This window comes from Leishmania martiniquensis, chromosome 15 (genome assembly GCF_017916325.1).
Source record: "Leishmania martiniquensis isolate LSCM1 chromosome 15, whole genome shotgun sequence".
NCBI lineage: Eukaryota > Euglenozoa > Kinetoplastea > Trypanosomatida > Trypanosomatidae > Leishmania > Leishmania martiniquensis.
In genome coordinates, this window is record NC_090150.1 from 625436 (window position 1) to 651209 (window position 25774).

The window sequence follows — 25774 nt, forward strand, 5'->3', positions numbered from 1 at the left end:
CATTTGCTTAAGCATCTTTGCCGTCTTGAGCAGGTTGTGCGTGCGCGTTCACTCCACCCTCCCTCCCTCCGGCACACACACACACACTTCCTATCGGATCCTCATCCCCCTCGCCTGTCTTCCCTGTTTGTCCACGTCAGTTCAATAAATAAAAAAAATTGCTGATTCGCATACAGCCGCTACAAAAACATGGGGCACTGAAAGCAACAGTCAAACATGACCGAGGAGGTGGGGAAGGCCGAAGTAAGAGAGGTGGGGAGGGGGCAGACTCTAGTGTTTTCTCTCTACATCTATATATATATATATATTGTTCACCGTATCGATAGAAATGGGCCGCCACGCTCGCCGGGTGCGGCATCATGTACACGACCCAGCGCCTACAAAAAGCTGGCGAGCTGGGCGCGTATGTTGTCAGCGAAGCTTACCTCGCGTGGGGTAGGGGTAAAGGGTCCCGACTTGGAGGCAGATACCGTCCGAGGTGCCTTTCTCATGGTGGAGGTGTGCGCCGCAATCACCTTCTGGGAGCGTGCCGCCACAGGGAGCATGGACTCGGGTGCAAGGAGGTGACTGCGCACAGTGCGATGACCTGCTGATTTGCGCTTCTCCTTCTTCGGCGCAGTAGGCACCGTTGATAGAGCAGCTCTGATACCAGCAGAATTGTCAATGTAGTCGAGCGCATCGTCGTCCCCCTCACCTTCCGTCATTATGTCCTCGGCAGAGATGTCCTCTGCTTCGCCAGTGGCAGCTGTAACCTGCGAGGTAGACACACCTTTCTTTAGAGGCTTATTGCTGGCCACCCCGGCTCCTCCGGCAACACTCACCTTCATGCGAGCTCGGCGCGAAGACAGCGCACCCTTCGTTTTGGTGAGGGAAATGCTGGTAGCTCGCTTTGTCATCAAGTCACGCTGCTCAGCAGAGTGTGCGTTTCTATCAGCAGAAGCCACTCGCACCTCAGTTGCCTCTGCCGGTTTCGACTCTTTCTTCGGCGCCAGCTTCTTCACGTGCACTCGAGCTGGCAGTGGCTTCTTCTTGCGTAACTGCACGCACGTCGCCTTCAGGTTGAGCACCGGTTTTGCCGCATTAATCCCGGGAGCGATTTTCACTGTCTCCGCCATCCTCTCTACATGTGCCTGCCTGCTGCTTACCCTCTCGATCGGCATCATCTGCGCCACGTTGTACACCGCTAATTGCTTGTTCTTCTCTTTTGTTCGCAGAATACTGGCCCGCGTAAGGACATCGTCGTACACAGACTGACCAGCGCGTGTCTCAGCGAGTAGGGTTGCGACGCTCACGTCGTCTAACTTGCTGTCAATACCATACACTGCGGGGTCGATACTGATGGATGGAGGCAGTTTCTTTGCGATGAACAAGCCGCAATCAGAACTACGCAGCTTCTCGAGTCGCTCAAGACTGCGACGAGCTCTGAAGTAGAGGCCGTCGCGCGAGCGATCCGTGTTGATGAGAGAGCGAAAGAGCTGATCCCGCGCCGGGTTGTTGCTGAGGTCGACCTCGATGCCTCGAAATGACGCAAAAAGCCGCATGATATCAAAGCGCTTCCGGTCGAAGCCGGCGCACCGGCAAGCGCAAAAGGTTTCGAAGAAGGGCGCCTCAAGATCCGAGATGGGGGCAAACACGTTCTGCACCTCTGGCGAGAGTAGGCTGTAGCGCTTCATGACGTACTCTTCCCCGGAGACGGTTACATTACAGACAGAAAGTAGCTTCGTTATTGCCGCAAAGGCACTCTTGCGCGTTGGCGCGACCGAGCGCTGCATCTCTGTAAACGAGTCGAAGAGCAACATGTCGGGACACACAAATCGCTTGAACCTCGACGTCACACTCGCGTAGGATTGCTCCTTGCTCGTACGGAACGCAGTTACCTTCAGCTGTTCACGAAGTTTCTGGGTATCTTGGCTGCTCATTCCACGTATCGTCGATTTCGCCATTTGCGCAATGAATCGCTCATCACCCGCCTTCAGCAGGACCTTATTGCGGCCGAAAAGTCGCATGAGCAAGTTGAATGTATTATTCTTTTTCTCTGGGTCCCCGGCCATGAGTGCATCGCGCTGCCGTGCCCGCGCGTAGTACCAGGCACGCCGATTCGCCGGCAGCTGTTCCCACAGCCTTGCCATGGTTCGCATGTTTTCGTAGCCTTTCTCAAAGGTTCTCGCCTTCAGCACTCTCTTCTCTTTCTGCATCTGCTGAGTGAAAAGGTTAAAACCCGTCATTTTTGTACGAACTGCGCACGTCTGCCGCGTCGCAGAAGAGACACAGAAGTGGCGCATCATCGCGACAACTACCGCCACTTCGATGCCGGCGCACAGAATAACGTCTATACAACTCTATGTGCTGACCGTGGTGGTAGCAAGCGCTCGGCTCCAGTAAAGCAGAGCGAGGCGAGGGAGCGCCCATGCACTCGCAAACACAGCCGCTCACTCGTTCCGTCCGCAGAGCAGGAAAGAGAGAGCGGAAGAATGTCAAGCTATGTGTGTACTGTGTGCGCAGCGGTCTGTTTGAGCAGGGCTCCCATGCGAGGGCGACAAAAACCCCAGAGCGTCGAAGAGAAGCGGCAGCAGGATTAGGCAAAGCGGAAAAAGAAGTGAAGCATGTACGGGGTTCGAGGAAGCGCCCGTGCCATCTCGGGACACAGGCGTACACGCGGGACGAAGAGTTGGAGGAGAGCGAGGATAGAACTGCTACACAGCGCACACTCCTCTTCACGGCCATCTCTTTTCTTTTAGGCATCATAAGTGGTAGCAGGAGAATGCGAGGTGAGAAGAGGGGGGAATGATAGCTTTGTGGACGGGTCAGATTCTTACGTACCAGCCCCAAGATACACTCGGCCAATCAGCACCAGAAGCGAGTCTCCCATTTGAGGCGCAAGGTCCGACGCGCCCCTACCGCAGCCTTCTCTCATGGATGGCTTTTTTAGCTGCTTTAGGCCGTTTTGGTGCTAGCGACGACACTAAGGTGGACACACACAAAAAGAGAGAACTCCTGTTATGTCAGCATGCAGCCGTTCTTTACGTGCTCTGCAGGTGCGTGCTCTGTGAAGACACTACTGCGAGTCCAAACCCAGGAACCGCAGCAACGAGAAATGCATTCGGTACCACAAGCGGGCACCTGGCGTAGACCTTTCCAGGATGAGATCGCGGCATTGAAAGGAGCGGCGAAGGCTGTCGCTCGCCGCGAAGTTCGGAAACCACTTTAAGCTGATGTTGTACTCCGTCGCTTCGCTTCGCTGCACCTGACGCGACTCGAAGACCCTCCAGCGAAAAAAGCGGTTGTTGATCACGAGGGCCGTCACCTCCTCGTTGTCGCTAGTGCGGTCCCGCCAGCTGGTGCCCTCGAAGAGGTGTGAAAGCAGCGTCGTCAGCAGCACCGACGAAACCGTCTCTGAAGCGTAACGAGAGATCCAATCGCGCATTGATGCACCAAGGGAAGCCGGGGAGGTAGAGGGGGAGGAGCCTCGTGGAAGCGGCACGCTACTGCATGCTTCGCTCATCGGTGCTGCTTCATAGAACCGGGCCGGCGTGTGCAACACTCGAGCGATACGGCCCACCTCCGTGTCGACGGTGCATATAGAGTTCCAGTACTCCAGCGCCGGCGCGCGCGTGGCTCTACGCAGCTCCCAGTCATACAAGACAAGGCCCAAGTACATCGAGAGCCAGAATCGAGACAGCAGCGTTCGACCAGATCGGTTTCGAATTACATACCCACCTGTGAAGCCGAGAAGAAAGCCAGTGTCTGCATATCGGTGATTCATGTCGTCCAGGCAGTCACACGTCAACCTCCAATCCACATTGCTCACAGGAACGGCAAGGAAGCGGCGCGCTCGGTCGACGATGTACAGGAGGCGGAAAAAGTCGCGTTCTCTCTCCTTCTCCAGTCGCGAGGCGGTCTCGCTCAGTGAGTTGGGTGAGACGCGCATTGCCCATCAGATGAAAGACACCAGGGGGTACGAGAGAGCAAAGACAGGGAACGCTAAATGCACATCACCTCTGCTTTGGGGCTCAGCGGTGCCGATGGCGTCGCCTCTGCTGCCCAGAGTGAAGGGCGTACGCAGGGAGGGCGGCACGCCTAATGAGAAGCGGCTCTGTGCCAGGAAGGGTACTAGCGACAGCAAGAAAGTGAGGAAGAGAGAGAGGGGAGAGCAGAGTGCAGCGTAGCGGGTCGTACATGCATGAGGCGTGCGCGACAAGAGCAGCAGCACAGAAGAAAACTATGGCGGTGGAGGTAGAAGAGTGATGATACAGGCACCTCCACAAAATTCTCCCATAAGAACGTCGCACCAGCGCGTACACTGCGGCGCATGCTCTGTAGGAGCACGCTGTCGCGGAAGCTACCCATATGGCAAAGCACTGTTGTGCAGCAAACAGTAGAGGCGCTGACAACCCCTCTGCCAGGTGCAAAGACATGGGATGCCCGCCAGCATTTCTCATCCATACCCCTCTTCTCTATGACATGACACAACTAGCAGCAACCCCCCCTCATCTCTTCCAATACCCGCGCCACTTTTCTGAGGAAGGGAAAGCAGTGGCAACGACACACGAGAGGGAGCAGTATCGCTCGTGCGCGGAAGAGGTAGAGCGATCTATAAATGCACAACGGCACAGGTTAAGTGGAAGGCGGCATCCGCATGCTGTCAGTGCCCCACCAGCTTCACGATGCCTTGCTGAATTAGAGGCTCAGCCTCCTCAAAGCTAAGGAAGAGCTGGTCGCCTTTATTGATAATGATGATCTTTCCGCTAACAGATGACCGAAACTCGTAGTGGCAGCGACCGCGAACCTCGAGTTGACGCACCGATGGAGGTCTCCACAAGTATGCGCGCAGGTCCACGGGGACGTCGAAGGAGGTCATGTACTCCACCATGATGCTCTGGTAGTCAGACAAGTACTTGGCCTCCGCGGGAGAGAGAGAGCCCTCCAGCAAGTTGTCTCTCACGCTCCACCATGCCTTGGCGATTTGCCCCTGTCTCCACAAAAGGTAGGTGAGGACGCAGCGCTTGTCTCGCAGGCATTTGGAGCGGTAGTAATTAATAGAGCTCGCGTAGTAGGGCTGCGCCGGATCGGCGTACGGGTTGGTCTCGATGGATCGAATGCAGGCGTATGACTCGTTTATTTTTTCCACCACCGCCCTAACCTTTTGCTCGTCGAGGGTGCCCATCGAGCCACCACTCGCGATGAGAGCTCGCAACTCGCTAAGGAGCTCCGCGGATGCGTCCTGACTTTTGGAACTCATTTATAACCTGCCCTTGTCATTCCAGGGCTACTTGCCCTTCCCCAACTAGCGTGTGTGCGTGCACCTGTGGAGTAAATAGTGGAGGAGGGGTAGCCGAGCCGAAAAGTGCTTGCGGGAGAAGGCAACATAGAGAAAGGAGGAGAAGCGCCAGACGGCTGCTGCTCAGAGGGACGAGGCCCAGGCGATCATCGTAGGACGGTTGGAGAGGGCCACAAGTCCGCACCAGTTCAGCTCGTATGCCAGTGGTACGCTAAAAAGCACTCGTGCCACCACTCCACACATATCCGGAGAGCTCCGCGGATATGGGGCCTTGAAGAAGAGAGGTGGCATTCCGAACTACGCATGCTGCCACGAGGCGCAGTCTCCATTGTAACTGGCAATACGCCGGCGAGCTCGTAGTGAGTTTTCCCCGGCAATGTATCATATCGTATGAGTTTCTGCCGCCGCCTTCACCTTCGACCGCAACCCTGTTGATGTGCGTGCGTGTGTGTGTATGTGCGCGCACGCGAGTAGCACAAGGTAAACTAGACGAAGTACACCCACACACACACACCACACACACACACGCTCGGGTGCACATTCCGGGACGAAGGAGGTGCGCAGGAGATGGTAGTAGCTTTGATACAGTCACTATCACTGATCGAAGTGAGGCTCAAATACCAAATCACACTGATTTTTCTCCGAAAACAAAAGGGAAATAGGATGAGAGTGTCCTTAGCGGCATGAACAAGGGGAGATGCAGTTGGCAACTGCTGGTGCCGTAGCGCCTGAAGACGACCTCTCAGAGGGGGAAAAAAAGAATAAAAGATCGAAAAGGGTGAAGAAAGAGTGAGACGCGAAGTCCTTCGAAGGAGCCCGAGCGGTTCTACGTGTGATGGAGACCGCTTACACGATCCCTCCTGCCGTCTTTGCTTTCACTCCCGAAGCGAACGTTGCCCTTCTTCGTTTGCCTCTTTTCTGTTCGGGTTGTGGAGGGCATAGCAAAGCGTCCAAATAACAGATATCACTTCCCTAACTTACGCAGCGGCGAGGCCCGTCACTCAAGCACCCCCCTTTCGCCTATTGGCATCCCTACAGGTTCCTTCATGTTCTAATTTTTTCCCCTTACCGCACAGACTTCGGCTTGCCCTGGTGGCTGGGGGTCTCATTGTTTTTCTTAGCGCCAGGCCGCTCGTGGTGTCCATTCTCATACTCCATCGCGAGCTTTTCTGCCTTGTCGCGCGGAGGGACGTAGTCTTCATCTTGGTTGCTTTTTGGTGGCATTTTGAGGGTAGGAAAGGGGAAAAAAGAGGATATAATAATTGCTTTGAAAGTAGAAAGATGGAAGGACAGCGAAGTGCTTTAGACAAGATGGCGAGTGCGCGTAGCAAGTTTACGGGGTATGTGCACATGTTGACGATGCGGGTGAGAGCAGGGCAAAGTAGAGAACATGAAAAAAAAAGAGGTGGGGGACGGCCAATGAAGTAGTGCATGACGAAAAAACGCAGAACCGGAAATCATGTCCGTTTCCAGGGCGAAACCCAGAGAATCAGGGATAGATAAGGCGAAGGCGACGTGGCGCTAGCAGCAACGGCGCTTGACAAACCTCTTGCCTTCAAGCGACTGATTCACTGTGCAAAACAGCACCCTTTCCCTCGGCGCACTGTCGCAAGAGTTGAGATATCGCATCCAAGCAAGACGTTTGCGACGATTCGCGTTCCACCTCCTCCCACTTCCGATAGCGTCTATTATCTAGTGCCAGTCCTAGAGCTCGTCAGGGTGCTGTGCAATACGTTCGTTCTCGGAGTGGGTTGCGGAGGAGGGGGGGCGAGGAAACGTCGACTACACGCGCATGCATGCGCCCACGGAAGGCGCACAGCGAGAAACAAATCAATAGAGAACGCGAAAGGAGGTAGTTAGAGCACCAGCAAGTGATGGCTCGCGAAAGTACTTAGTGGTTCCACAAGCAGTCTACACAAGCCAAAGACGACAACGGAAAGGAAAATGGAGCAGGGCAGGGCCGGCAGAGCGCCGAGTGAGTTACGCAAAAGCAGCAAAGGAAGCAGCGTGCCTACCATGCCCGTCAGGATGCTCACCACACAGAAGCTCCACGACACAAATCCAGAAAGGGAAGCACGGCCAACGAGAAGACTGTAAAAGATGAAGTCACCGAGTCCCAGCTTGAACGGCGCAGCGTGCTCCGCAGTCACTATGAAAGACTCAGCCGTCCCTTCCAGCACAAGCACCGGCGTCTCTGTTGCGGGCTGCGTAATCGGAGCGACACTCTGGGCGCTGTTGTAGATGAAGCCAGGAATCGGCTCGCCACGTTCCTGCGCTACCTTGATTAAGCGATGCAGTGGCCCCTGCTGCCACAGAACTGAAACAATATCATACATGGCGATGCAGATCAGAAACGCCCACGTCGTCCATTCCGGCAATGCTGTCAGCGACCACGCAATCAAGACGGAGGCTATGACCAAATAAACCTGTGCCACAGTAGGATGGGAGTAGTAAAAGAGCGTGATGAGGCCCACCACCCCAAAGTTCCACACAAAGATGCCCATCGAGATAGCGTTGTAAGGAATTTGGAAGTACGTGCAGAACAAGTCCAGCCAAATCCACAGCAGTATGAAGAACATTGACACCGCCGAAAACGCCAACCAGCCATACAAAATGAATTGGAGGTGGAAGTGATAGAGCGCCACAATCGCAAACGTTACCGCTACGACGCACCCAACGACGATTAGGGCCGACAGAAGTGCATACACGAACTTCCCGCCAAGACTCTCAGCATCGTTCTCGTCTAACACCACCGTCAGTGGGGCTACCTCGCTGTTCACGTAGATGGGCGAGAGGCACAAAAGACTCCACACGACAGCTAACATGGTGGTGGTCACAGGTACAACAAGAGACATAATGCGGATGCCCACACTACGTGAGAGGCGTGCATCGTCTAAGAGGGGTTCGCTCGACATTGTGCAGCAGAAGGATACCCCAAGAGCAAGTATGCAAGAGCTTGCAGCGTTAACCGGTGAGCAGAGGTCAGAATTAGACAATGGTGACTTGTTGGCGCCACGTAAGGCGCTGAAGAGACACAGCACACATGACAAACAAAAGAGCAGCAGTCCCATGTGTGTGTGTGTGTGGGGGGTTGAGTATGTGCGAGCGAGGAGGGTGGAGAAGAGGTTGAAATAGACGGAGAACGAGATGGAAACCGAATAAGGGCAGTGCTGCAGAGAAAACTGAAAAGACAACAGTCGTAGCGACGCACACAACTCCACGCTCACTGTAGCCTTGCCTCCCTCGCTTTGGGAGTTGGAGGCGTCCTTGCCGAGCATCCGCACCCACCAGCGCAAGGGGCACGGGCGCAGATAGATGCCACAGCGAGTGATGCGAGCTTCCGCACACGTGGTCTATGCAAATCCACCATTTATTGATCTGCCGATTCGCATTACGGTGGCAACGCTCCATCGTACTTGCTCGGCAGCCAGCGGCAGACGTCCATCGTTGAACCAATTATTTCCACATTTCTTCTCGAGAGACGGTCTTGAATCTCGCGCCGCCTCCAAACTGAATGAGGTTGGGCTATTAGTGTACTGTGAAAAGAGCGCTTAGGCCTGAGCAGATTGAACGGCAGTAGCCTCGCCTGTAGCGCTGCAATCTCCATCGAGATTCAGCAAGGCTGCTCCCACCTCTGCCATGCGCTTGCGCCGCTTGTTGGAGACGTGACGCTGCTGTGCTGGGTCGAAGCCCTCCGCAGGCGAGTTCCACAGTGCCCACGTCGGCGTAGGCAAGAGGTAGTCTTCCGGGATCATGGCCGCGGCGCGCGCGGGGTCTTGGATGATGAAGCTGAACTTGCCGTAATCGATCCAGCTGTGTACTCGACCATCAAGAACAAAGCGTCGATGCGCCAGCAAGATACAACCAGAGTGCTCGTGGACGCTTGCCATGGTGTACTGCGCTCCATCGCCAATAACACCGCAGAGCTGCTCAGCAAATGACTTCATTTTGTCCCATGAGGGAACGTTCTTGATGCGAAGAATGGTGTTGTGGTTGCCGGAAAAGGTCGGTGTGAGGCGCTTGATCTCAATAAAGTGCGGCTGGCCTCGGTCGAACAACTCTTTGTACTCACGGAGGTTCTCTGGCTCCATGTTGAATCCGTCGATCATGGTGAGCCGAAACACGGTACGGTGCTTCTTCTCTCGCATCCTGTCGACACTCTCGTTAAAGCGCTCCCAGTAATCCGGGAGCACAGGGCGGTCGAGAATCTTCATCGTTTTCTGGTTCGGAGCATCTACACTCAGGTACAGCTGCGTTACCGGAGCCAGGTCACGGATGGCATCCGGAAACTGGCCATTGTTGACGAGAAAGGAGGACATTGATTTGGCGTGCAGCAAGCGAAGAAACTCGTTCACGTACGGATACATGATCGGCTCACCCACAAGAGATAACGCGCAGTGGCGGGGATTCATTGCCTCCTCGACGGATTCAGCCGTTACCCCGGGCATCCCACGTACACCATTAATCAGGGCTTGGTGACTCGATATCATTCCCTCCAGAACCTCCTCCGGTGCGTCGACCATCCACTTCCACTCTGCCGCCGTCGGGTTCGAGTTGAGACGCCAGCAAAACACGCAGTTGTTCGCGCATGCCATGCTCGGGGTTGCTTCCATACACCGATGCGACTGGATGCCGTACATGGTCCACTTATAGCATCCACCACGCCCCCGCATCATGGACTTCTGCCAGCGGCACAGCTTCACAGCGCTGTGCGTACCAACGAGGGAGTAGATCTTGCCCAACGCCTCCTGGCGCTTCTCCGAGAGCATCGGGCGGCATCCGCTGGATGAGCCCTTCTGCATTTTTTTGATGCCAAGCGCACAGGACAGTGGTAGTCCCAACCGAAAGGCAGCAGCAAGGTGGGCAGCTCTGAGGAGGAAACGGGAAAAAGAAAGGGGAAGTGGAGATGCGACTGAGACGGCGGCTGTACCCTATGCTTTAGACGGTGACAGCATTGAAATACAAAATGTTCATGGTTGGTGGACAGAAAAAAGGAAATGGCGAGGACAAATAGAGAGAAGTACCCCTTGACAAACGAGTTGTTCAAACAAATGCCACGCAGAGGGCACAGCCGGCGCGAAACCTGAGAGGATAAGACCGCGGGTGAAGAATGAATGAAGTGTGTGTGTGTGTGGGGGGTGCTGCAAGTCTCTCCCTCCGCTTGTAGGAACAGGAGTAGCAGCGGAAGAAAAGTCCCTTTTTCGTTGGGCAGCCTTTTCTACTAGTTTCAAGTAAGCATGATGCTCTCACAATGACGACAGCGACCTTTGTGGCCCCCCTCTCTGTGCAGTCACGGAGGTGAGGCGGTTTAGTCGCCCTTCTATGCACTCATGCCCCGCTGCGCCAAAGTAAAAGGTGAGCCGGCGAAGAGCATCTAGAGGAGGAGCTAGCGCTTCGGATAGGTTGAATCTATCGAAAAAAAAGGTCGCAACGTGTATGTCTACCCACACTGTAGCACACAGCGGAAGTGCGGCGATAAAGGCAGCAGCCACTTTTCCTCCGCGTGCTGTCACGAATCGCGCAGGAGGTATACCACGCGCACTGAGTTTTGTCGCTGAAGCGCGCCGTTCTGCGGTCGCCTAGGCGCCAGCTTCACGATTGGAGCGCTGAGCTGAGTCGAGGCCGCCCATCTCAAGTGGTGAGCCCGGGAGCTTTCAGGGGTACATTTGGGGTGCTCTAGTTGGTGAGCTCGATAGGCGATCGCCCGCTCCGCGGGTGACAAACTCTGCAAGTAGCACGAATCACATCGCACTTTTGCTTGTGCTCCCCCCGTCGTCGTCTCTCCGGCGATATGGTACTTCGAAACCGCAGGATGCGGAACGCTCCAACTCAGCGCAAGCTGCACCTCTCTGAGACCTGTAGCAGGGTCTACGGCTTGTGCGCCGTAGGCGGCTTTGGCCGGCGCACTCCAAGATGTCTTCGAGCCATGGTCACCCTGAATGTAGCTGCTTCGGGTTGCATCAAGTGCCAGCGGCGTCGTTCCGTGCCAGAAAGGGAGAAAGTCTGACACGCCTGCGAGTGCACGCGCCTTCTTCCGCTTCGCTTGCTCAATAGAGCTTAGCGTCTTCTTGGTCTCGAAGGGCGCCGGATTGCCGCGGAAGTCAAGCTTGTTTCGCTCATTCAGCCAATGCAGCTTCGCCAGAGTTCTTTCTTGCTTCTCTCTCTCATCTTGGTTCATCGTGCAAAACGACGGCGGGGCACGCGAAATGAAGTGTCTCAGGTGGCAATCCAGAGAAGCTGCAGTAGTGAACGAGGAAGACTTTGCTGCCTAACCAGTTGCGGCACCTTCCCAACGTCTAAGCAGCAAAGCGCCAACGCGTTCAAGGGCAATTACCTACGCAGCACGCAACGACGGCAGTTAAGATGATAGAAATAGAGCCTAGGTCGAAGAGGGAGTTCCTCCATGCCGAGAGCTAGTGTTTTCGGTATGGGCGCGGAAGAGCGATGTCACCCTTCCCTTCGCAGTATCCGTATGCACCAATCAGGCTAAGAGCACACTACTAGGAGCTGAGTTCAGAAGTGGCGGCGTCTCGGCAAGAGACAGCTGCATCGTCTGGTCAGCTCACTGTGACAACAATATCTGCAGTACTACCCTCGGCCATATCCTTACATATTTTTCTTTTTGGTCAGCTAGAATACAAGTACATTGCAGGAATACTCTCGATGCGATGCTCGCCGCCTGCACGCCATGGCGCCCCGAGCGACGTCCAGAAGAGAAATGACACACCAGCAGCTCACTCTTGTCACCTATCATGTCGTTGCACGCTCCAATATACCGGCGCAACGCGTGCACACGTGCTGCGGCGCGCTCCACCGAGATTCCGGGATAACCCGGAGGTCTGCGATACAGGACTTGCATGTGATACAGCCACAGTTGCGGCAGTACTGCTTGCTGCGCAGAAATCCAAACGGCCGGTTGCACGCTGTGCACGCAGGGAAGCTCGCCTCGTCCACCCACGGCGTCTCACGAAGCCAAAAATCAGCCACGTTTTGCCCCGCGACGGTCGCGAGGTTGACAGCTGCCAGGAATGGGTGAGCCTTGATCTCATTCATGCCGATACGCGCCTTTGGGTCCTTCACCAGTAGCTTCCGAATCAGATCTTTCGCGTCTGGGTCCATTTCATCAGGGAGCTCTGGCTCTTTTTCAAGGATGGCTTTGATGAGCAAGTATTGCGTGGACGCGTCGAAAGGACGCCGACCAACGAGCATCAAATAAAGCACGCAGCCGCAGCCCCAGTAGTCAGATGCGGAGCACGTGTAGCTGTTTTCTAACAATTCGGGTGACATGTAATAGGTAGTTCCACAGAAGGTCTGGGCTCGACCGTTGCCACTCTCCTCGCCTGCCGCCTTGTCGTTTGCAGACTCGCACACAACAGCCGTGCCAAAGTCGATGAGCCGGAGATGCTTGTCAGCGGTAAGCATTATATTTTCCGGTTTGATGTCGCGATGTATTACTGTCAATGGCTTCATCGTCAGCCCACCAGGGCCGGTGCTGCTCTTCTTCTGGCCGTGGTGAAGGTAGAAGACAGCGGAGAAGAGCTCGGCAATGGCGTGACGGGCTGCCTCGAGAGGAATGTGTCCCCACCTTTCGATGTGCTTTAAGAGTTCTCCTCCTTCGCACAGCTCCGTTACGTACAGCAAATCCTCTGTAGTCTGCATTGACGCGTGAAACTTGACTATGTTAGGGTGCTCGCACATCAGCAGCATTCTCGTTTCACGCCGAGCCACCTCAGCCATGCGGGTACGCTCCTCATCCGTCGGGGCATCGAGAATGGATCGCTTCGAGATGAATTTTACTGCATATCGAACGTTTGTCGGCTTGTGTAAGCCAATGACCACTTTGCTAAACGCCCCAGTGCCAAGCGGCGGACCGAACTCGAAGTCCGCCGCGGCCATCTTGGTCGCCATTTTCACGTTTCAAGCTTTCGTAGTTTTTTTTGCCACTCTTCTGATCGACTGCGTGCCGCTAGCGAAAAAAAAGCCCCGATTAGGACATGCAGCGTGGTGCTGTGAAGATTTAGGTGGTGGGGGAACCACACCTACGTTTTCTGTTTTCCCCCTTGAGCGGGAATTGGTGGTGGTGAGGGGGGGCTTTCTGCCCGCGTGGGTGCAGCACTGGACAAAATATGAAGATCCTCGGCGAGAGCAAACCACGAGGAAACGACAGAATAAACGAGAGAAGAGTACAAGTGAAAGCATGGAGGTGGCCAAGGCGATACATCGTTGCTCGCTTCCTGAAGAGTGGCCATCGGCGGCCCCGAGACGACGGTTCTGAAAGATCTCATGGAAGAGCTGAGGCATGCAGGCAAGCAAAATGGCAGCAGCAGAGGTTAGGCTGTAAAAACAGACACACACGCACGTCAATGTACTAGATTGCAACAGCACATTCACCGCGAGGACATTTAGGCGTGAGCGTCCCTTAAGTCTTGCACCACTTTCTTTCCTCTGCTCTGAGCAATGTTCTTTGTTGCGCTCAGCTATACTGCGTTTGCTTGCACGCGCAAAGAAGCGGAACGGAAAAGCGCACAAGTGCACTCATCTATTGTCATCCGTGGCAGCGAATGCAACTCCGCACTCCTTTTGTCGCGAAAGGAATACAGGTTGATACATGGATGAAGCCCAGCAAGAACGGCATTCATCGCTGTCAAATCCCGAATTCTACGTTCACTTCTTTCTATGCCACGCACCATCCACAGGCACACACGCAGTGGTACACAGCCCACCCTTCAACTCTGGTACATGCGAAGCGCGGTCAGATCAGTGCTTTTTCCCAGCCGCAGGCCGCGGAAGCCTCACTATTCAGGAGCTTCCTGGCCAGCCGCAACGCAAGTGCTTTCATCGCCGTCGGCCTCGGTGCACGAGTCCACCTGCATTCTAGCCTCCCACTCATCAATTGCAGTGCGATCGCGGCGATCTGATCCTCCGCGCCCTTGCTTTTTCGCCTTCGTTGCAATCATCTTGAAGTACTCATATACGTCAGCGCAGCGCAGCCAATGCTTGTATTGCTGGTAGCACGGCTCGGACGTCAGTCGCTTAATTGCCCGCTCCGTCGTGTAGCTCAGCTCACTGAGACAAAACGCGATGTTTCGCGCAACGGCAAGTTTCTTCTTACTACGTTCGGAAAAGGACTCGAAACGCTGACACAAACGGTCGATCAGGGACTCCGTCGGCTTGTCCCCTTCAACGCGCTCCAGCAAGGTGCGCATCGCCAGCTGAAACTTGTCGAACGGCATAAGATTGCTCAGCTGCGTCGCCAGCGGCGGGATCAAATTGCCCGTCTTCTCCTTCTCTTTCATCGCCAAGTTCTGTACAAAGGTGACGGCATTCTTGGCGATCGTTTCATCGGGGTCTGCGACGAGCTTCACGATAGTGTACAGGTGGTCTCGGATACGCAGCATCTCTCCAAGGACAAGGTGCGAGCAAACCTGGATCGTCACGGCGCGCACACGGACGTCCTCGTCCACCAGCAACTTGAAGAAACCCGTAGTGGGAACACTGAGGTACGGACCAAGAAGGTTGGGGTGAACGCACACAAGATCACCCAGAGCAATCACGACGTTCACTTTCGTCACCCACGACTCACGCTTGTCGGCCACAATGGCAAAAAGCAGATTCAGGTGCTTAGAGCAGAACCCTTCGCTGGCAATCATGTACTGACAAAGAGCGAGAACGGCGCACACGCGCTCCAACGGCTTGTCCGCGTAAAGCGAGGCCTTCCTGCGGCACGTGGCGACAATCATGTCAGCAAAGCGCGTCCAAACAGAGCCGGGCGAAATAATTGCCTGCTTCCGCTTTTGCGCCAGCTCCTGAATCTCGTGCCTCCGGAACTCATGCGAGCCAAGCCCGAGCTCCTTGTGCATCGAGTCCGTTTGGTCACTCACCGCTAATGAGCCCTGGGGAGCAGCCTTCGCGGGCTCCTCCAGGGCCTTCAGCTGCGCCTTCTCTGCCGCCTCCACCGCCACGAGTTGCTTTAGTGCCGTGTGTCCGAGTAGGTAAAGGAACTGAGCCTTCCGGTTCGGGTGCGTCTCTGCATTCTCGCACGATCCGTAGTAATCCAGGATGTAGTTGTACACCGCAACAGGGACCTCGCACAGGTTATGTATGACATTCGCACCAGCTTCTGCCAGAATCATCCACGACGCCATCCCTTCTGTGCGGCGGCAAAGGTGATTGACCACGTGCCGAAGGACCGGATGCTGCCGAATGTCCTCATCGACCGGGATCGGGCGGAACTGAGGGTCCAGTGCCTCGCTTTGGAGAGCGGCAAACACGTACGACAGAAGTATGTTGTCCTTGTGACTGTCAGAGCAAAGAAACTCGACTATGCTATCCTTCCGCACGCGTAGGTCCTTCCAGACATACTTGCTCAGCAGACTGTAGATGCGCATAGCGACACGTCGGTCACTGTCAGTGGCCTCAACGTCGATCGAGCCCTCTGCGATGCTCCACAGTGCCTCCACAAACTGCGCAGAGAGATGGCGCACCAAAGCAGGGTTGGCCTTCATTAGTCCCAAAATGCGATCTACGGCGCTCATCTCGCCCTCGGAGGCGTAACGGAGAAGACTGATCAACTTTTGCGCACTCGCAGCGACGCGCGTCCCTGCCGAGGTGGCTACGCGGTTGAACGCGTTAAACACAACTTCCACAAATGCATCTCGAACGGCAAACTGGATTTTCACGTCACCCTCAAATACCATGACGAGCACCTTCAGGAACGCGCGCTCTGCTCCCTCGACACGGTACTCAGAGCAGACGACAATGAGCCTGATGGACTCGATTACGTCCCGCTCAGTCTTGCTATCCAGCAAGACGCACCCGTACTGTAAAGCCTGCTTAATCAACTTCACAAAGCAAAGCGTGTTCTGGTAAAAAACAATTCTATTGACAGCCGCCGTTTGCTCGCTGGACATGGCAGACTCCTCTTCTTGCGATTGCCCAGCACCCTGCGCCTCCGCCGCTCCCCGCACCTCATCGTCACCCACATCCAGAGGATCATCCAACGACTCTGTCGTCGGCTGAAACTGTGCCTTGACCTTCTCGATCTCTTTCTCCATCACGGCCACCTCACCGAAGCACACCAGCCCCTCGCTAAGAGCCTCCTCCAACTTGCCCTTGACAAGCGCGCTGTTAAGAACGTTGCCGAACCAGTTCTTGCGGAGTACGCTCGAAATGACAGCCATAGAAGCATCACGGACAAGGTAATTACGATCATCGAGTCGGCCAACGAGAGCAGCCATCACTGCCAAGTGGTAACGCTTCGGTACAGCTCGGCTCTCCACTAGCCGTTCCCACGTGTGCAGGACGTGGTTGCGCACAAATGCATTGATATCCATCACGCGAAAAAGAAGCGCGTTTAAGTACGAGTTACGGATAGCGTTCTCCCTCGCGTTCCTCGAATGCCCGTTGTAGCACTGAAGCACCATTTCCGCCATACAGGTCACTACTGCCTTGCGCATATCATGATTCTCGCTTTGAATAACTGGGATAACCAGATCAGCGGTCTTCACCAGAGCGGTCACACTGCGCTTCGCCACCTCTCCAAAGAAGCAGGCCACGTTTTTCGCAGCAGTTGAATCGTTAGCCGCTTCGTACAGGGCAGCTCGAGACATTGTTTCAAAAACGGCGCGCAGCAGCTGATCACCAAATCCTACGCTCGTCTCGCTTTGCTCAATGTCGGAAACCAGTTTTGACAAAAACAGGGACGCGCTCTCCGACTTCAGCGCTAGCTCCACCAACGACGCAACAAGGTCCACCGGGCTTCTATCGCTGCTCTTCGACAGAATACAGTTACTAGCGCGCGCAAACAGAAGCGCCAACGCACCCCCAACAGACTGGGCATCGCCACCAATATTCTGCTTCAGCGTCACCATGTGGAGGCACACTTTGAGAACCAGGTTCAGCGTTGAGTCCTCCAAATGAGACTCGGGCCAAAGCTGCATAACCTCCGCTGAGCACAGCTCGACAAGTGCAGTCAGCACCAACTCTCTCCCGTCCATATCAACCCCGCTTCCATCGTCCCCAAATCCGCCATCTACCTCCCGACGCAAGCGCTTCCGGTGTGGTCGCTGCTGCGAGAGTGTGCCAGAACTCTCCTCTTCCTCGGATGGCGCTACCGAAAGAAGTATGTTGCAGACAAGGAATACATACATCTTGAGAGTAGAGCGCAAGCACATTTCCAAGGTGCCGCTTTTCGTGTCTCCAAGTCTTTGCTTTTTCAGAAATGCTAGCGCGACAAGAAGCAGCTTCTTGAGACGTTCGCCGACCTCGTGGCATATTTTGTGCCTCGCCACACGCGTCACCACAGTCGCACGTTCCGACTTGCCACGAATCGCCCTCAGATAAGAGTAGAGCGGGACAAAAAGATCTGGCTTCGTAAATAGGGCAGTCGGCGATTTCTCGTGATGAAGTGCGTCGAAAATGCGTGTAAGATCATCAAGCTGCTGACGCTCAGGAACGTTAAACTCGCAGACAGCATCGACACGGTAGCAATCCGATCCCATTTTTGCCACATCCTCCAAATCCGCTACATGATTCGGAATAAAAAACTCAACGAGATCGGACATTTTATTTTACACCTCCTTCGCAGCAAGCGTATTTCCCAGCTACGAAGAGCGGTAGCAACTGAATCCGTCTTATCGGGCCGGAGCTCAACTTTTCCACAGATCTTTCACCGCCTACCGCTCACTCTCCCTTCCTCGACGGCGATAGTAGGTTCAAGAGGGTATGGGCTCTACCTCCTCGAGCTTTTCTTCACAAATCATATCAACTTTTCTCGCCCCAAGAATCGAGGCAGTCACATCATATGGAATGTGGCAAGATACTACAAAAGAGAAGAAGGCAGTCATCGGTCATATACAAGAGGCGTTTGTCTTTGAAGTGTCACCGAAGCGTACTCGAAACAATATACGCTTTGAGAAGATCTACACATCAATAGTGCCTCTACCCACCAAAATGTAGTTTCTCCTACGAGGTACCTCACCCGACGAGTCAGCGAGAAAACGAGATCTCGCATCAAAAGCTGATATGTTACTTAGCCCTTATCTCGGCCCAGCATTCTCCTGTTCTTTCATCTCTAGATCTGTTGCGCAAACTGTGAGAAAACTGGAAAGGCACCGGCCACTTCAGAATTTCGCACGCTTACTGTTCACTCTTACAACGAGACATTTTGGGGGGCCCTTTCCTTCCAAGATAAAGCCACTCGAGCATGATGTAATGTGGCGCTGAAACTCTTCGCAAGAAGCAATCCAACGACAACAACGCACAGACTCCTTCATTCTAAGGCAAGGAGTGAGCCCGTACCTCGTTCACTTTTCTCTCTCCATGAGCATAGCAAGTACACTTTTTTCTAGCATTCGACCCGACAACAGTTTTTGGAGCAGAAAGCCTCTCCCTTTATCTACCGCACACTGATCCTTACGTTGATAAATGCGGGGGCACTACCGCAACCCACCAAGTTACCAAACACGAAGAATCCATCATCGCAATGCAGCATAAACTCTAAAAACACTTAATAAAGCCATCCTAGTCATACGTTCTGCTCGTTCCTCCTGGTCCCTCTCATCATTTCGTGTAGCGTTGCGAACGCCAGGAGGCATTCATCCAAACCACACACCTTTATCTTCACAAATGCTGCGAAGTGGTTGAAATACCACAATAAATGAATAAAGCAGTAAAACCACCAATTGAATTCGGATGAAACGAAAAATAAAGAGATGATTAGTACATTCTACAGTCTAGCAAAATGCTACACAATAACGCCATCAAGAGGAAAGCTTACGAAAGAATATTCTAAGAGAGCCCTTTTAGCTTTTCAGTTATTTCTATCGAACAGATCCGAGAATTCGTGTGTATGCTCTCCTCCTTTACGACAGCTGCAGATCTCAAAGCTTTCGCAAGCGTAACCTACAGCGATGGCCTCCGCTCAATACACAAAAAAGTATGCGCTCATCGTCACCGTTTAAGGCGGCGTCAAGAGATACCTAAGAGGCTATGAGCAACATATGCGGTGCATATGAAACACACTGACCGTGAAATCCCTCACAGAGAGAAAAAAACGGAAAAAGAGTTAGCCGAATTCAACGCCAACGACACGGAGAGACACAGAAGAGGGCATAGACACCAATCAAATCAGGAGTACGCAGTATACTAAGAAAAGGAAAAGTCGTCTCTACAGTTTTCTGCGCCCCACGTTCCTGATCAGTTTCCTGACCCCGGCAATGAAATGGTGGTTGTTCCAGCACATCTCTCACTGCTGCCTCCTATCTAAGGCACACGCGGCTGCCGAGCTTGCGAGAGCCACAATAAGTTCTGATCCGCCGAACAGCTTCTACGAAGTGTCTCTCTTCACGGCTCTTAGACTACCCGAAATCGTTGCGCATCTTAGCGAGCATCCTCATTACGATATCAGCGCCACCTCCGGCTGTGTTAGATGGTGCTAACAGCCCTGGAGGCAACTATGCTATCGGCACGACCTAGATTTGAAGCAAAAAAACTTCTGCAAAAGGTCCTAAACCATGCATGCGCTCAGGCGCATAAAGGTTCTGAGCGCAGGGGCTCGGTGAATGTGTTCGCACATTTTCCCCCCGTCGCACTCCTCCATTTACTCCCTGCTGCACATTTGCAGCGCCTCCTCTGCATCTACCATTACCAGTCAAAGGAGCGCAGAAACGTTACCCGTACAGTTCATCAGCCGACTTCCACAGTGTGTAGTAACATGGCCGTTATAATCACAGAAAGCTCTTCCCAACCTGCTCCTGGCACTATCATCGCCACCATGCAAAAGAAAAAGTGTAATTGTCACTTACAGCAGGCCATATAGCAACTTTGCCTTACGGGAGACAATATCTTATTTGTAAACCTCTTCCTCGCCAACATGCCACACTCTAAAAACGCCCAACCACGGTAGATAACCATCATTACTACCTGCCAGCATTGCTCTAGTACAAGCCCTAAAGGTAAAGGCGACACCACAGCATTCTCTAGAAAGCGCCATGCTCTACAACGACAATAAAAGTTTTTTGGTGCATGAGTCATAGAATCCTCCGCCACACCATACAGATAAGTACAACCGCACATTACCTTACATTTCGAGGCAACACGACAGCCAAGCTACATCCCACGGCACCACAACACCTGGCAGCAAACTGCTGAAACTCCCATGCTCACGCAGCTAGCACTATTTCCATATGATCTCCCCTATGCTTTACCAATAGATAGTTGGGCCGCACTCGAGGCTACAGCACTAGCTTCCAGCGGCCAGTGAACTCTCAAGCCATAGTAGCTCATGCCGATGGAGATATATATCCACCCAGTCTCTGAAGCACCGCCAATAACCTCCCATTAAGAGAATACTCAACTGAGATACGCCGAGCAGCACTCACAAACAGGTGAAAATGAACAAGTTCTTCCCTCCTGCAGAGCTGAGCCCCAGCTTGCTACTATACAAAATGAAAACACAATTTCACCTTCAAGCGGCAGGATACTACTAATAATAATTGCAGTCGCGGAACAGGAGCCACATCCTGCAAACCCTCACAGAACTCGTCGAACGTCTTACGGATACACTTAAAGCAACACCAGCAGGTTACGAACCTCTCCCACACCTCTGCTACTCACCTGGAACGTGAAAACTAGGCGTTTTGTTTTTCTTTCGCATCTGTTATGGGAGCACTGAATCAATCAAGCAGCAATCACGGCTCTTTTTGGCACGGTCAAGAAAAAGTAAAACACCAACAGAGACTCAGCATTTCGAGCCCCCGTATACGCAAAGGAGATATTTTCACCGCACAGAAATAATCTTTCTCCTTTCCTGGCACATAACACGTCCACTATGGCCCAATACGTTTCAAAGAAGGCTGCCCTCCTCTTGTTCCCTGCAGTCTAAGCCCGCCGTGTTCAACGACACTTCACTGTCATTATCGGCAACTAAACAGGGAGATCTCCTTATGAATAACTCCGAACCCCCCCCCCGTCTTTCTGCTCTCCAAAACAACCTCCCATGCACGTACTTGAACTGGCAATCCACCGCACAGCTGCGCTCTTACTGCGCCCTGTGAAACAGTCACCGTCGATATCCCGGCGAGAAGAAATACGAATTCACCGCACTAGACAAGGCCTACGTCATGGCACATTACTCTCGTGTGCGTACCTGGGGCAGACGTGCAGCAACCATTATGCTTGCAAGCAACATCCCATTTGAATGACGGAGGAGAGTCTTGTATGTAGCCATTCTGCACAGCAAGAAGCAGCCCTCACAAGATTATTCTGAAGAGGCCCCAGCAACTAGCTCAAAAGTTCATGAAGAAGGGGGGAGGGGGAAGAAGGTAGAGCAGTAAGCAAGACAGCACCGCCCGCAAGTAGGTGAGGCTCGTCTGTCAAGCTGAGGTCCCATTCGCGGCTTCCTAGTTCCCCCGGTTTGTTCCTTTATTTTCTTCTCCCAGGTTCGAACCAGCTGTACTACAACGTGAACCAACGCTGCTATGGCCATCTCTGCGTAGAAGGGCAGTATCATGTGCGTGATCACTGCCGCAACTTACGGGTCATGGGTTGAATTCGCCCCCTCCCATACACCAGCGTCGCGAAGCGACATCTAGCACGGTCTGGCCGCCTCTCGACCGCGTCACATGGACACCATTTCCTACCGAATATGCGACACACCGGTCCGTGAGGAGCCAGGGCACAGTGCGCGCGGTTTCACCCTCCTCACGTACATGGCGACCCTCGACAAGCATCGACGACGGCCTTCACACTCGTTCCATGATGAAGTGGCACAGTTTAAAGGCACCTTGCACTTCTGTGATGCTCTATTCAGGCTACCTTTCACCCTCAGCTTTCGGCACCACATCCTTCACCCCATACCACTTCCTCAACAGCAACAACAAAGAAAAGCTCTCTTAAGAGAAGCGCGGCAGTACTGCAGCTAACGCTTCACCAGAAACAGCAGCCATGCCACCTAAGAGAAGACTTCCACGAAGCGCGAAGGCTCCTGACGGTGAGCTTAACCTCGATGACGTATGCAAAGAGCGCATTGACGCGGTTACCGCAGAACCGCTTGATCCTGTCAGGTTCATCGAGGTTCTCAGCCCGGACAAGACATTACGACTCTTTTACAACACAAGCACACTAATTCGTATCGCGGTCGACAATGGCGGCTTCATGCAGCCACCCCATTTTCGTGAACCAATGTCGAATGGTCTACGAAAGCGAATCGAGGACATTGAGGGCAAGAAGTTTCACTTTAAGTCACGTGACCGCGTCATTCCAGCAGACGAATCAGGGAATACTGGCGCCATTGCAGTTCAACACCGCCATCTCTACTTTGACCAGATTATAGATGAGTTCTACCTCCTCAACCCTGCCGAAGTCTACGTGTGTCCCACGTGTTACGAACACTTCTTAAACACTCGATTTTTGCCTGCTAGAATAGAGCAAGGTCGCACTGTGAAACACCTACGCAACGGTCGTCCCGTCGTCGACCCTTTAGACGTTCTCTCGCATATGCATGGCGAAGATGCCACCACGCACGATGCGGACGCTGCGGCACCGATTGTGCTTGACACGCCCTGGGATAATGTACTCGCTCATATTGTTTTTCGCAGGGCCGCACAATGGAAGGCACACATGGAGGCTCATCACTGGGTGCGTGGGGTGAGCGCTGCTGACTATCGGCTGCGTGATGTGCTCTGCACCTACTACAATGATTACAATCAGTTACACGAAGAGCAGTATGAAGAAGAGATGAGTCAATATGGCAGTGCACGGAAGAAAGCTGCCTTAACGCAGCAGCGCTATTGGCACATCAATGCTCGCTATAATCGATTGCGGTACAACAGAGTAGTTGCCGCGACGGAGTTAGCCGAAGGGCACGCAGAAGCCGTCACGGTCAGCGCGTTTCCCAACGAGACCGTCGCCCATAACCTTAACCTGGAGAAAGACGACGACGACGACTTCATCAATGACGACACAGACGAAGAGGACTACGTGCCTGTGTACTTGCCTGGAAAGCAAGGCTCAAGCGATGAGGGCGACGATGCGGATACCTCTGATGAGTCCCGCCAGCCGGGCAGGAAGCGCAGCCGCGAGCGCTCAGCGGAAATGGAACCTGCGTCGTCCGACACGGGTTCCTCTAGCACAACTACGTCATCCAGCGATTCAGATTACGATGCTGAAGTAGAGAAGCAGCAGGCTTTATTTAAGAGAGGGCTTCTCGCTGAACGAGACTGCTATTATTCAAGGCTTTCTGCCGAGGACAGGCGCTTCTTCGAGAAAAGTCAACGCGTCAATGTGGCCCCTAGCCAGCTCTATGACCCTCGTATGCATATGAGCGGCGCCCAGCTATCCAGAGAGGACGATGATGTCGACTGGGAGAACATTGGGGAGGCACTACCAAGTCAGTCTCCCATAAGACTGGAGAAGAAAACTCCTGTCATCTCTTCCAATGAAGCCGCAGGGGTCGCGCATGCGCAAACAAGGATGCTTTTAGACGAGGATGACGCGTCTCCGGTCCCTGCTGCCCAAGTAATATCCACTCCCAGCACGCGCCCTTCTCGCCTGATGTTAGACGACGATGAATAGCGAGAGACGACAGTACATCATGTGGACAACTATACTGCGGCGCTGCTTCCACAGTTCCCTTCCCTGCTCATTTTCACAGCATGCATTTATACACGAATGAAATCCATGACAAGATCCTCTCGGCATCGGTGAGGACTGTATTGCGCCGGCTGCTATTCCACACCACATTTAAGGACTGTGACCAGCGGCGCCTACTCTTGTCGATGCAGTTTTCATTCTTGACGCTTATCCAACTTGTCGCGTCATTCCTCCCCCTTGACCGATTCAAGGGAAGCCTTCTGATGAAACGACGATCTTGTCTGGGTACCCGCTTCTCTTTTCTCAGAAATAAATGCCTGCATAGCGTAGCCGTGCAGTTTCGCTAGCTTCTGGCAAAGAGAAGCAAGAAAAGTCGTGCAAAAAAGCTTCATTGTTTGAGGGGGCACTACCGACACGAACTCTGTTACTATGGGCCCACGATCAAAGAGAAACAAGGAAACTCGTACCTACTTCTGCTGTCGTGGTTCATAAATGTCGCCCTTTGAAGTGCCTCTTTGGCGACCTCTTTTCTGCCTCAGATCTCCCTCTTCCACATACTCGAATCCGCTCTGAAAATTTGACTTCGGTTGCCCCGAAGGTTTACCAGGACCGGAACTACACTCTTGTCAAAAGATGCCATCCAACGCGCCACCATTCCACTAGCCCTTCAGAGCTTTTCTGGATACTCTCTGAGAAATTCTTCCTCTTCTTCTGTCTTCTACGACTCCTCTGGTCTCCCTCTCACATGACTCGCAGACTCACTCCCACAAGCATCCGACGGCTTCAAGACTACTAAAGCGGTGCTCTTTTAGATTCCCTCTCCTGCATTCGCCCCGGCGCTATACAGCATCCATATGTGAATCGTGGCTGGTATGGATTACTAAGCGCGTCAGAGAAGTGTACAATACCGAGGGCTTCAAAGACCTCCTTCCGTAACGTATTGTTGCATTTGCATCGACTCTAACAGACAAACCCTAACTCCGTGTGGCGGAGAAGATCCTTGCACATAGTGCTAAAAACCTCTTTACCATGAGCTCTTTCACTCATGCATTGATTCACTGCTCATGTTCTTTCTTGTGCATGCACCACAGCGACTACGACGATGCTCGTAACCGCGTTGCTCAAGGTGAATACTATACTATCTCGCGTGATGCGAGAGACAACTGCGGCAATCTTCGGCAAAGAATCTTTTTTGCCATGTACACATTCTTGGCAAAAGAAGCCCTTCCGTTGTTGCTCCTCCTGTGCCCATCTGAGAGCGGCAACTACCGCCACTCAGACCTTTAGCTATGGAGAGGCTGCCCAGCTTTCCTACTCATGGGCGTTGTGAACAGTACCATCATCGTTGGGAGACAGTAATCCGTTGCAGACATTTACTTGCCCCCTCTCTCTCTTTCCCACAAGCTGAAGAAGTGTAAGCTCGGTTCTCTGTAAGATCTCAATCGCTTTATGATCAGCTCACCGCATCCTGACGATCGACCTGCAGTGACGTTTCTACGTTCATTGACAGGAGCAAAACTAAACCCCTGCAAACACATGCCTTCATTTTGCTCTTGGACAGAACAGAGCGCTCTTCGTACTCGTCAGATCCCTTCAAGTAAGAGGAATGCTAACATACTAAGTGAAAGAGGGGCTGCTCCTGCGTAATCAGTTCTATGAGGGGTGAGCACTGCCCTATCGCCCCTTTTCTTTCCCTGAATTGCTCCAGTTAGATTCTGATCCGACAGCTTCTTGGAAGAGGCTTGGCGCCTCTACATAACGGTGCGCCTCTTTTTTATGGGCCCGTTTCATCACCAGACCTCCTTCTCTTTTACTTTGGCTATGCGCGCAGTTCTTTGACCAAAACTTGGTGAAAGCGCCACTGTACCATCATCCCACTAGGGTACCGATTAAGGGTTAAGGGTT

At 53.4% G+C, this 25774-nt stretch overlaps 8 protein-coding genes across 8 annotated transcripts; 1 reads left to right on the forward strand and 7 right to left on the reverse strand.

The window, feature by feature from the left end:
• Positions 1-377: 377 nt before the first annotated feature.
• LSCM1_06992 (uncharacterized protein) lies at positions 378-2285 on the reverse strand (the record flags this gene model as incomplete). The annotated part of the gene is made up of 1 exon (XM_067324386.1): positions 378-2285. The coding sequence occupies one exon, from the start codon at positions 2283-2285 to the stop codon at positions 378-380; it is 1908 nt and encodes a 635-aa protein (XP_067180057.1).
• A 770-nt stretch (positions 2286-3055) lies between these two features.
• On the reverse strand, positions 3056-3928 carry LSCM1_06993 (uncharacterized protein; the record flags this gene model as incomplete). Its single annotated transcript, XM_067324387.1, has 1 exon — positions 3056-3928. One exon carries the CDS (start codon positions 3926-3928, stop codon positions 3056-3058), a length of 873 nt encoding a protein of 290 aa, XP_067180058.1.
• Positions 3929-4642: 714 nt separating this feature from the next.
• LSCM1_06994 (uncharacterized protein) lies at positions 4643-5239 on the reverse strand (the record flags this gene model as incomplete). The annotated part of the gene is made up of 1 exon (XM_067324388.1): positions 4643-5239. The coding sequence occupies one exon, from the start codon at positions 5237-5239 to the stop codon at positions 4643-4645; it is 597 nt and encodes a 198-aa protein (XP_067180059.1).
• Positions 5240-6279: 1040 nt separating this feature from the next.
• Positions 6280-6630, reverse strand: LSCM1_06995 (uncharacterized protein; the record flags this gene model as incomplete). Its single annotated transcript, XM_067324389.1, has 1 exon — positions 6280-6630. The coding sequence occupies one exon, from the start codon at positions 6628-6630 to the stop codon at positions 6280-6282; it is 351 nt and encodes a 116-aa protein (XP_067180060.1).
• A 504-nt stretch (positions 6631-7134) lies between these two features.
• On the reverse strand, positions 7135-8193 carry LSCM1_06996 (uncharacterized protein; the record flags this gene model as incomplete). Its single annotated transcript, XM_067324390.1, has 1 exon — positions 7135-8193. The coding sequence occupies one exon, from the start codon at positions 8191-8193 to the stop codon at positions 7135-7137; it is 1059 nt and encodes a 352-aa protein (XP_067180061.1).
• Positions 8194-12028: 3835 nt separating this feature from the next.
• Positions 12029-13186, reverse strand: LSCM1_06998 (uncharacterized protein; the record flags this gene model as incomplete). Its single annotated transcript, XM_067324391.1, has 1 exon — positions 12029-13186. One exon carries the CDS (start codon positions 13184-13186, stop codon positions 12029-12031), a length of 1158 nt encoding a protein of 385 aa, XP_067180062.1.
• An 887-nt stretch (positions 13187-14073) lies between these two features.
• LSCM1_06999 (uncharacterized protein) lies at positions 14074-17841 on the reverse strand (the record flags this gene model as incomplete). Its single annotated transcript, XM_067324392.1, has 1 exon — positions 14074-17841. The coding sequence occupies one exon, from the start codon at positions 17839-17841 to the stop codon at positions 14074-14076; it is 3768 nt and encodes a 1255-aa protein (XP_067180063.1).
• A 4381-nt stretch (positions 17842-22222) lies between these two features.
• On the forward strand, positions 22223-23851 carry LSCM1_07000 (uncharacterized protein; the record flags this gene model as incomplete). The annotated part of the gene is made up of 1 exon (XM_067324393.1): positions 22223-23851. One exon carries the CDS (start codon positions 22223-22225, stop codon positions 23849-23851), a length of 1629 nt encoding a protein of 542 aa, XP_067180064.1.
• Between the last annotated feature and the right edge of the window lie 1923 nt (positions 23852-25774).